The sequence below is a fragment of the Pungitius pungitius genome, chromosome 18 (genome assembly GCF_949316345.1).
Source record: "Pungitius pungitius chromosome 18, fPunPun2.1, whole genome shotgun sequence".
NCBI classification, from domain to species: Eukaryota; Metazoa; Chordata; class Actinopteri; order Perciformes; family Gasterosteidae; genus Pungitius; species Pungitius pungitius.
In genome coordinates, this window is record NC_084917.1 from 2,749,360 (window position 1) to 2,759,453 (window position 10,094).

Consider the following 10,094-nt stretch of genomic DNA (forward strand, 5'->3'; position numbering starts at 1 on the left):
TAGCAGTTTATTAGGCAGTTGTGTATACAAATGATTTCAACACTGTCCATTCAGATTTACACTGGTCGATCTGGGAGGGCCCCTTTACACAACAAACAAAAATAGAACAGTACTTCTTTAAAGCAGTCCAAACGGACTGACGTTCTGTCGACTAAGGATACCATTCCATTAACTGTTAAAAAGGTCACCGTTTTACACATTCATCTTCAGGTTACAAACCCCTTGAGAAGATTTGGAATCAAGACCTTAACTGTGCTAAAAAATGAAAAATGGTTAGTTTTAGAATCTTTCCAAGACCATAGTGTTTCTTCACCATGATCAGTGTTTTTCATATACACTGGTCTAAGAAAGGTAAAATATTTACTAGATATTTCCATCCAAAAACGGCCCAGTAGGACGGCAAAAGAAGTTGATTACAATTACTGTCACACTTGCAATTTATGTTTTCATCAGATTTCTGAAGCATAAAAATTGTTTTTACCAGTGGGATATTTTGGATTTTTAAAGCCATAGAGCTAAATACAAGAAACCTTGAGCAACTCCTAACACCTCTGAAGGCAAATAAAGTCAACCGTTGTTTAGGTGACTGATATTACAACGGCAACAAGCGAAGATCTTTCTTTAGAAACCAGTTTACCGTTCAATTCGGCTTTGTTTTCTCCTATTGCCTTAATCAAAGAGTCTACATGATTTGGGCAACAACAATCAATGTTGATTTTATGCTTTGCATTCATGAATTTTCTGGTAATGGAAAGCAGTCGAAAGTATTGTGATTTTTAACAGCAATTGTGAATGAACACTGACAAAATTATTTGTGGACGTCAACACTTAAAATTGCAAAAAGTGCCAATAATTAGCATCAGCACTGGATTCCATCTTTTACTGACATATAAACAGTACTCATAATGATAAGGCAGCCAAACAACAGACAGCTTCAGACCTTAAAACTGGACAGGAAATGAAGATTCATCATTGCGATTAAAGATAGATAGATATCTATATATATATATATATATATATATATTCAAGACCTTTCAAGCTTGCAAGAAGATGATATTGTCATGTATTGACATTTTTCTTTATCAAATATAAATCACCAACACCTTTGTGACTTTAATGTTTGTGTTTTTTTCTTTCTACAATAACCACAAATCGACTCAGCATGACTCAACAATTAAAGCTCACAAGTTTGTTGCAGGTCGAGGTTTGTGAAAACCTTTTCCAAAGTCAACCTTTAATGGGACGAATGGGCAAAAGAAGTCATTTAAAAAATATCCCAAAATTAATTTTGGATTAAGTGACATTTTTTCATGCACTGCATGTAATTGCTACTGTTCGTTTGTAATTTGAGCCCTGAGGCTTATACACTTTTGGTGGATTGGGATTTATAAATTAGATGTATAATAAAAGGCATTTCATTCAGTAATTATACTCAAATCCTAATCCCCCAAAAATATACAACCAAGAAAGGAAAGAAATGCAACAATAAGTCAAAACCCATCTTGCCATTTCTGTATGCGACACGGAAAAAGATATATTTCTAGAAATACCTGATAAAAGCAAGGTAGAACTATTTGAAAACACAATGGAGTATTAGAATCATTTTGATTGAGGGAGCAAAGTTGAAATATTGATTTAAAAACCAGTTAGTAAAAAAAAAAGGAAATATACCATCCAGCAATAGATTTTGATGCAAAAGAAACAAAAACCCAAATTCCATTTCCAATAGAACCAACACTCCATCCACTGATAAATATATTCATGTCTTTATGTATAAAAATGTAGGGGACAGAAATTTCAAACATTTTTGTTTACAAGGACACAAATCCTAAACATTTTGTCTGACAACTCAAATTATTCTCAAAAAGAACTGCAAACACACAGTACCGGTCCTTTGTTTAGTTGGTGTGGACACACTTTCTTTTCGAATGAGAAAATGCATCCAAACTTTTGACTGGTCCTGTGCATCTGATGAAGCATTCTCTCGTCCCTGACACGAGACGCAAAAGGGGTCATTGCACTTTTTCAGATTCCAATGAATGTGATCGGCGTGACAACCCTCGTTATAGCCAGTGCAGAGCCCTGATAGATCTGCACCACTTCTCCTTTCCCCACAGACAGACACACAAAAACAAGAGCAGCAGGAAACAAAAGAATCTTGTGCAAAAGTGCCGCCTGCACCCTATACAACTGCCACCCAAACGCCCAGCCCTCATCACGTGGCCGCCTCCTCCTCCTCCTCTGCAGGCAAAAACTTGATCTTGTTCTCTGTACTGAGAGCAGTGCGCAATGGCTACAGTACCGACAAATTCAGTGTAATCACTTGCGCGTGTATGTATAGGTTGATGCAGACATTTACCATTGAATTGTAGAACACCCCCCCCCCCTCCCCTCCCCTTCTAAACGTTGTTCTGTTTAAGCCATTAAGTAGCCCATCTTTCCAAAATAACCCTTTACAGGCCTCGTCAGCTCAGTATACATCCCGTCCCCTTACGGCACACTAACCTGGGTCAGTGCCATGGAACGGTGGCTTCATCCTCAGCTGGCATGAATTGAGCCATGAAACGGTTGCATGCTTATTGCTATAAAGACACTCGGAGAGGAAAAAAAGGCTAACGATTGTTTTGCGAGCTATCGTGCAAGTAATTTAATAAGATTCGCACACATCTCAAAGAACTCGATGGTGTGGCTTCCTGGTCGAGGCACAGTCGGGGTGTCCGCCCCTCCCGTTGATTCGATGGATGAGGTCAACGACGAAGCTAGGGAGCCTTCTGCGGCCTTGGTGGGGAGCACGGGGCCAGACGTAGCTTGAGCATCTGGCCCATCTACATCGTTCTTAATAGTGGTGCGGTAGTTGCCCACGGACCCGGATCGGAGAGGGGTGGCAGTTCCAGATTTTGTCTCCAACATATCATCTAAAGAAATAAGGACAACGGTTTGATATGCAAAAAGTCTGTGTGAAAGTGAATGTGCAGTTCTTGTAAACGTTGTAAAAGAAAGTCCCTCAATAAAAGACCTTGAAAGCTATTCTAAAATTCAGCCTTCCATTCCTCAAAAACCATCTGTTGCGACTGCAGCGAATGCTGTGGCTGACTTGGCAGCAAAGCCAAGTTAAAACCCTGGTCTCATGCCCTTTGCACAGCATGCCTTTGCTACGTTAATTCGGGCCCATAACAACACGCTTATCTCACATTTGCCTTTGAGGTACCGCCGGGCCACAACAAAGACTAAAGCTCTCAAACCCGAGTCAATCATTTATGAAGGGTGCACCGCCGCAGGGAACCACGGGACAGAGATCGGGTAAACAACGCCGAGATACAGGCGGCCGAGGGGCAGAGTGTCCCGTCCGTTACAAACTCACCGTCTATGCTACGGAAGTCGAGGAGGTAGGTTCTGCTGTCCACCTGGTAGAGCTGAAGGCTCATCTTGGTCTGCATCCCAGTCACGGGATTCTTCCTCCTCACGCGCAGATAATAAGGATTCACAACCTGAAATAGTAACGACGGGGTGAAGAAACAACTTTACAATGCACTCACGTCACAACATTTTAATAACAATTTAGTTGTGTAATCTCAACATTAGTGTTTAATCCAACTGCGTTTCAACAACAAAAAGAGAAAGAACATCCTGACTCGTGTTCCTCACTTACCTTCCACTCATAATCCAGCTGTTTCATGGCCCGGCACACCTCCGACATGATGTCGTTGGGTCTACTCTGACTCCTGATGCCCAGGTGCCACTTGGCCCTCCTGACGCCCTGGTGCTTGGACTTCTGGGGGTTCAACTCGTCCAGCGTGTGGCGGGGCCTGGGCGGGGTCTCCGCCAGGAGGAACGGAACGCGCTCGGGGTGCACCTTGACGATGCCGGACACCGACGCGCCGGACGCCGTCAGGTGCTGGTCGTCCAGGAAGGAGTCGGGAGGGCTGGACGCCAGGTAGAAATCCTTGGCCTCGTTCATGATGCGGCGATTGTCAATGATGAGATGGTAGGCGACGGCCAGCGGGTCCTGGTGGTTGCGACTGTATATGCAGGTCAGGACCTCCTCCTCTGTGCACTCAAACTTGTCGCACACCTCCTTCAGGGCCTCGTCGTCGATCATGTTGTTGCTGTAGGAGGGGTCCTCCGGGAACAAGTACTTCGGTAAGCCCTGCTTGAACCACTCATCCTCTCTGCAGGAGGACACGTTATTTTATTAGACCATGAATGACTCCCAATAGGTCTACAGAAGACTAGATGGTTAAAAGCCGTAGTTTGACGAGGTCATTAATCACCGGATCTCTTTGATGGTGGCTCTCTTCATGGGGTCCACCTGCAGCATGTGCTTGAGAAGGCTTATCACCGAGGGGTTCAGATACTGCGGGGTGAAAAAGATTCCGTCGCAGATCTTCTTAAAGAGGGTCGGCACGTGGTCGTCGTCAAAGGGAAGCGTCCCACACAACAAGGCGTAGAGAATGACCCCACTGCTCCAGATGTCTACCTCTGGGCCGGCGTACAGCCTGAGGACAGGTAGAAAACAAGAGCCTGGAACCACGAAGCCACACCTCACTACGTTTTACTACCTAAAGGAGACCTCTTAAGCTCTGTGTCGACACCCGTCGATGGGAAACATTACCTTCCTGAGATGACCTCGGGAGCAGCATAGTTTGGAGAACCACAGCTTGTACGCAGGAACTCTCCATCCGACATCATGTTTGATAATCCTGCACAAAATGTTACAATAAGGTCAGTGTCAGCCCCAAAGGGGTATTTCACATATTTGATTGGTGCATCCCTACACATTATACACAACCAAAACCACAGAGACGTGCTTGTAAAAGCATGGCTCCACTAGTAATAAAAACTCTGCATGGAAATTTTCATTTAGAGTTACTGAACCAAGCTCCGTTCTATTGTGTCCATCATTTTGACAAAGAAAGTCCCCTGTGAAGACCTGTGTTTGCGACTCGGCACGCTTACCGAAGTCTGCAATCTTGGCATTCATGTGTGCATCAAGCAGCACGTTCTCAGGCTTGAGGTCTCGGTGCACCACCATGTGTCTGTGGCAGTAGTCTACAGCCGAAATAATCTGCTGGAACAGCCGACGACTCTCCTTTTCATCCAACTGTCAAAGCAGAAATCATCCATGAGGTGTGATCTTCTGTGTGACTCGCTCCCTGCGAATTAGCACCTCAGCTGACTAAGCAGCACTTGGTGTGGTGTTATGTTTTCTTATCGTTTTTTGGTTTGCAGGTTGCTGTATCAGCACCAAAGGCTGGCTACAGCTCAGAGAAGTACAGAATGCACTCATGTGTTCTGGTCCACTCACTGAAAACAGAGCATGCTAGATCTGATACAAAGAAATGTGGGGCATCATTATAACAGACTTTAAGACATCTCCAAGTATCATCGTGTTTTACCTTTCCGTTTTTGCAGATGTAGTCAAAAAGCTCGCCTCCCGAGACGTACTCCATCACCATAAAGATATCAGTAGGGGTGCTAATGACCTGATACCTGCGAACATCAACACAGTTGGATCATCAATATTTAGGAGATATGACACTGCACAAATACAGTTTGCAGTTACTATTGCATCTTTGGTAAGAATGGAAAAAAAGAAAGCATGACATTAAATTGTGCAGAACCATGGCCTGTTTTGGTCCATTCCCAGTAAAATGGCATGAGCATGACTAGATCATAATATCTTGGTATTTTATGCCTTGCTGTTTGAAAAATAACCCATCTAGTAAAAAGGCACCCTGTGACATACTGCATGAACCCGAGATGGTGCGCTCAAACGCACCACATGCTGGCCAGATTAAATAAACTACAGGTGTGAAAGCACCCTTTGTTAGTCAGCCTAGTTTCCAAACTGGAGACTTATTCAAAGCAAGAAATTTGTTTATATTCGCATGCACGTCTAATCTGTTTCCATGCATGTCGAATATGTTTACAACAACATAAAACAGCAAATCTGTGGCTCGAGGAGACACTAACACTCAAAGGCATTTAAGAATGCTTAATATCGGCGCATTATTAGTTTAAACTTGATTCAGGGACGTAAGCCTTTGTCTCGGGTTTTCGCCTGTCCTCAGTCCGTGGTTTAGAGCAGCGATAATACAAATATTTACACTACACTGGCTATGTGGTGACGCTTGCACATGAGACCCATTTCTCCCAGTGATTACCATCTTCAACAACAACAGCACAACTGACATTTCTGCGAGTAGCATATTGTAGCCCCTTGAACATCTGAAAGTCTGAAATGTTAAAATACAAGAACCAAAAAAAGAGGAGCAGAGTGGTCACACGGTAAGAGAGTTTGGATATTACAGGGAAGCGTTTTCCGACTCCTCTTGAATTCACCACATTGCAACGTCAGTCCAAACGGTAAAAGCACAACAGTTGTGACAGCTTTGTTCCTGTAGACTAAACCACAAAGTAAAAATGACCAAACGTTTCAGCAGGAGAGGCCGATGCTGACTAACTGCTCTGCTCATCCGTCCCAATTGCTACAAACATCCTGCAAAACAACTGAAGGAGCATCGTGTTATATTGCGTCACTAGACGAGCAACGCTGTGCACTCTGCCCTACTGTCAACGATCTCCCAAACACAGACAAAAAGAGTTTACATTCTTGTGCATGCATGACATGGAGCGGGTATTTTGTGCAATTAGCCACTCCTCATGACTTTGATGACCCGGCAACTGTGGCCCTGGGCCCTTCCTGCTGGCTGTGAACATTCAGATACAAGGCCAGAGTTAGCTCTTCATTTGTCTAAATAGATGTATTTTTAGATCAGAGACTGTCTGAGCACCAATTTTTGCAGTTACAAATTGATGTTTGCTTTCACCTTCAGTTCAGATATGTGATGATAAACAATGACTCATTCCAGACCATGGCGTCATGTATGCTTGTCCAATACCACATGCAGATGTTGTCAGCAGCGTTATTAGCTATTTAAATAAGGAGATAAAGTTGCTTTGGCAAATGCACATATTTGGATAGGACGCAACGCTTCTACCCTGAAGCACTATGTGAGAGATACAGAAAGTTCTGTGAATAAATAATGAATACACTTTTTAGTGAGTCCTTAATTGAAGGAGAAGCAATCACTTAGCAAGGCATGATGGAAGATGGTGATAAAGGACTTTTTCCAAATTAGAACAGAAAGGATCATCAAAACAGGCAAGAAAAAGAAGAGTGAGCTAGCGACTGAAAGGAGGAGACTGGGTTAGACAGATATCCCCACATGGATGTATTCTCAAACACACTATTATAGCCTGTAAATAGCTTGGTGGGTGGCATTAATGTGGCGGCGGGGGGGATTATGGAGCAGCGAGGAGGGTGCAATCTGGGACTTACAGTTTAATTATGTGAGGATGCCTGAAAAGCTTGAGGTTCTGGATCTCCCTGCGGATCTTCCCCACCACATCCAAACTGCGGATCTTTTGTCTGTTCAAGATCTTCACGGCCACTTGGTGCTTGGTCAGCTCATGTTGGCCAACTGCAGGATGGAAAGAAGTGAATGGACGTGAGCAACGGCAATTTCAAACCAGGGCTGTCGTTCTGAAGTCTGCAATCACCTGTTGAGTTTGATTCGTTGCTTGTTTACAATGAAAATACATTTGGCCGCCAAAGGAGGAAGAATTATGTGTTAGTTTAGTTGGAAGTCTCCACCGCTTTTCTCCGAGCCTTCTACTCGGACGGAAATAGGGATTAACTTTACCTCGTCAGTCCATTGCACAGCATTTTGTTCTCCATCAACAGCAGAAGAACCTTTTTTGCAAACTTCATACAAAATAAAACCTGGCTCATTTGTAAACAAATAACAAATACATATTTCCAACCTTATTTGCACTGTATCAAGAAACAACACCAAGAACTATCAACACATTTTAAATACAATTTAAGCCGTTTAGACAATAATAATTGTTTTTAATCTCATCCCAAACATGACTCCTTTCAGTGTAAACAAAGAAAACCAACTGTACGGAGGGCTGAAAGGAGGGGGGGGGGGCTCGGCACACAGCAGCCATTGATTTACCGGTTGCTAGTTGTCTAGTGAACTATGAACACCTAATGGAGACTATCATCACAGCAAAGGACCGCGGTCTGCTTACTTACAAAAACAACAAAAACGTGCAGAGACGACTCACTGGGAATCCTGCGTAGAAAGCAGGTTGTTGTTCAGACCGCTTTTTTTTTTTTTTTATTGGCACAGTGCCGAATGGATTTACTTTATTTGGGTAGGTTTCGGGTTCGAGCCCCGAGTTAATAATGCACTGCGTGGCAAAAGGCTGAACGGAAAATATGAGGAAATGCAATAGGCACGTTTTGCAATGATTCATGTGTATTGATGTTACTGCCATTTCGACCGTCTCGACAAAACTGGGCGTCGGACGAGATCGCGCCCCCCCCCCCCCCCCCCCCGGTCCCCTCCCCACACCCCTCTAGTAACGGTCTGTTCTATAGATCGGAAAACTGCCCTCATAAGAAGCACCGAGTTGAAGCCCAAATGTAGACCGGCTAAGGCTAAGCTCCAGTCAAGACGGGGTTTACTTCCCGGTGTCGGTCTTGACAAGCGACTTGTGGCTTTCGGGCTAACTTAGTTAGCTCAAAAACGCACCAGTCAACGGCAGTGGATGCGGCGAAACGGAAGTTCACGTCATATAACTCGCATTGCGTGTCGTTGGCATCTACGGCTACTCGGGTCAAAATCAAGTTGGGCTAACTGGCAGGACATGGGGACAACAAGTGTGCTAGCTACCTAACCGACGTTGCGACAACTTTAGCCTCCATAGCATGCTAACTTAGCAGCGGTAGCTTGAAGCTCCCGTTAGCCACCATCTTTCCGTTGGCAGGATGCACAGACGTCAAAGACGGTCGGACGTACCTTTAACCTTTCCGAACGTCCCCACGCCGAGTGTATCTCCGAGAATGTAATGTCCAATCTTAACTCTTCCTTCATTTTTCTGTTTTTCCGTCGCCATCTTCCCGCAGTGGCCTTGCTGCGGGATTAGCTAGCTGCGAGCAGAGATGGACCGAACTCCGCTGTGTGCGTCCCTACTCAAGCCACTAGGCTTCGCCCGGGGAGGGGGAGGAGCTACGCACGTAGTCGGGGGAGGAGCCTCGGCTCCTGCGCGATTCATTGGGAGCGTGGGCGACGTAAAGTGATGCGTTCAAGGTTTCCAGTAAACTCCCAAATTAGGGTGTGATTATCAACGTTACGTGAAATGAACTTGTTTGTGAGAAACACACACAAACACACGCACACGCATAAGTAGATCTATGGGGTTATTGTGAAATCGAGGTCAGAGTGTACAGAAAAGCAATGTAAATGCACACATGAGATTAATAAGAAAGGCAAGTTAGACGAAACTGTTGCCTGGTGAAAACATTAGTGAAACAACAACCAACATCAGAATGTAACATTAATTATTTACAGAAATAGCTAAACCGCACTATGGGAACATCTCAGCCCATAGAGCCATATATGGGCAAAATGTTTGTGTTGTTCTGACTTATATACAACCTTCATATAAAATGAGATTATAGCTAAGGTTCCCAGGTAGTTACAGGCCTAGACAGAGAGCCATGTCCTGTTCAACATTAAATTTAATAATAATTTATAATAATGGACATCGCTGTGTGGTCTCATGGATGGCTCTTTGAGTGTGAACGCCGCCACTTATACTGTATTTCATGACCTGGAAGGCTGAGGATGAGACGCGTTGAGAATAACAATGAGTTTGTCAGGATGCGAAGAAATGCTCAGTGACAGTGATGCATGAGTAAACACCCTCAGAGCACCTCAAATCACACCCCGAAGCACAGTGAAGCACTAATCAGTAATGCACTTCAGAGCATATCCCAAATAAGTGCAAATATCTTATTTTTCTTTACCAACCAAACGCAAAAGGCTAAATAAATACAGGTTTCACTCTCCCGGCGATTATCAAAAGAAAGAATGGCCTGGTAAATAGTTACCGTGGCTCCTCAGGGAGGTCTGCTAGGAATTTACAGTCTGAAGAAGTCCTTGTCAGTGACTACGTCTACGGTTGTGTGTGTGTGTGTGTGTGTGTGTAGGTGCTGGGATCACTATTTAGGTTTTGAG

General features: G+C 44.1%; 1 protein-coding gene across 1 annotated transcript; it reads right to left on the reverse strand.

Moving 5' to 3' along the window:
• Positions 1-735: 735 nt before the first annotated feature.
• On the reverse strand, positions 736-9,069 carry prkaa1 (protein kinase, AMP-activated, alpha 1 catalytic subunit). The gene is made up of 9 exons (XM_037484434.2): positions 8,874-9,069; positions 7,343-7,484; positions 5,397-5,490; positions 4,957-5,101; positions 4,613-4,700; positions 4,272-4,496; positions 3,650-4,169; positions 3,362-3,488; positions 736-2,915 (listed from the first exon to the last, which is right to left on the reverse strand). The coding sequence occupies exons 1-9, from the start codon at positions 8,968-8,970 to the stop codon at positions 2,632-2,634; spliced, it is 1,722 nt and encodes a 573-aa protein (XP_037340331.1). The 5' UTR covers positions 8,971-9,069; the 3' UTR covers positions 736-2,631.
• Between the last annotated feature and the right edge of the window lie 1,025 nt (positions 9,070-10,094).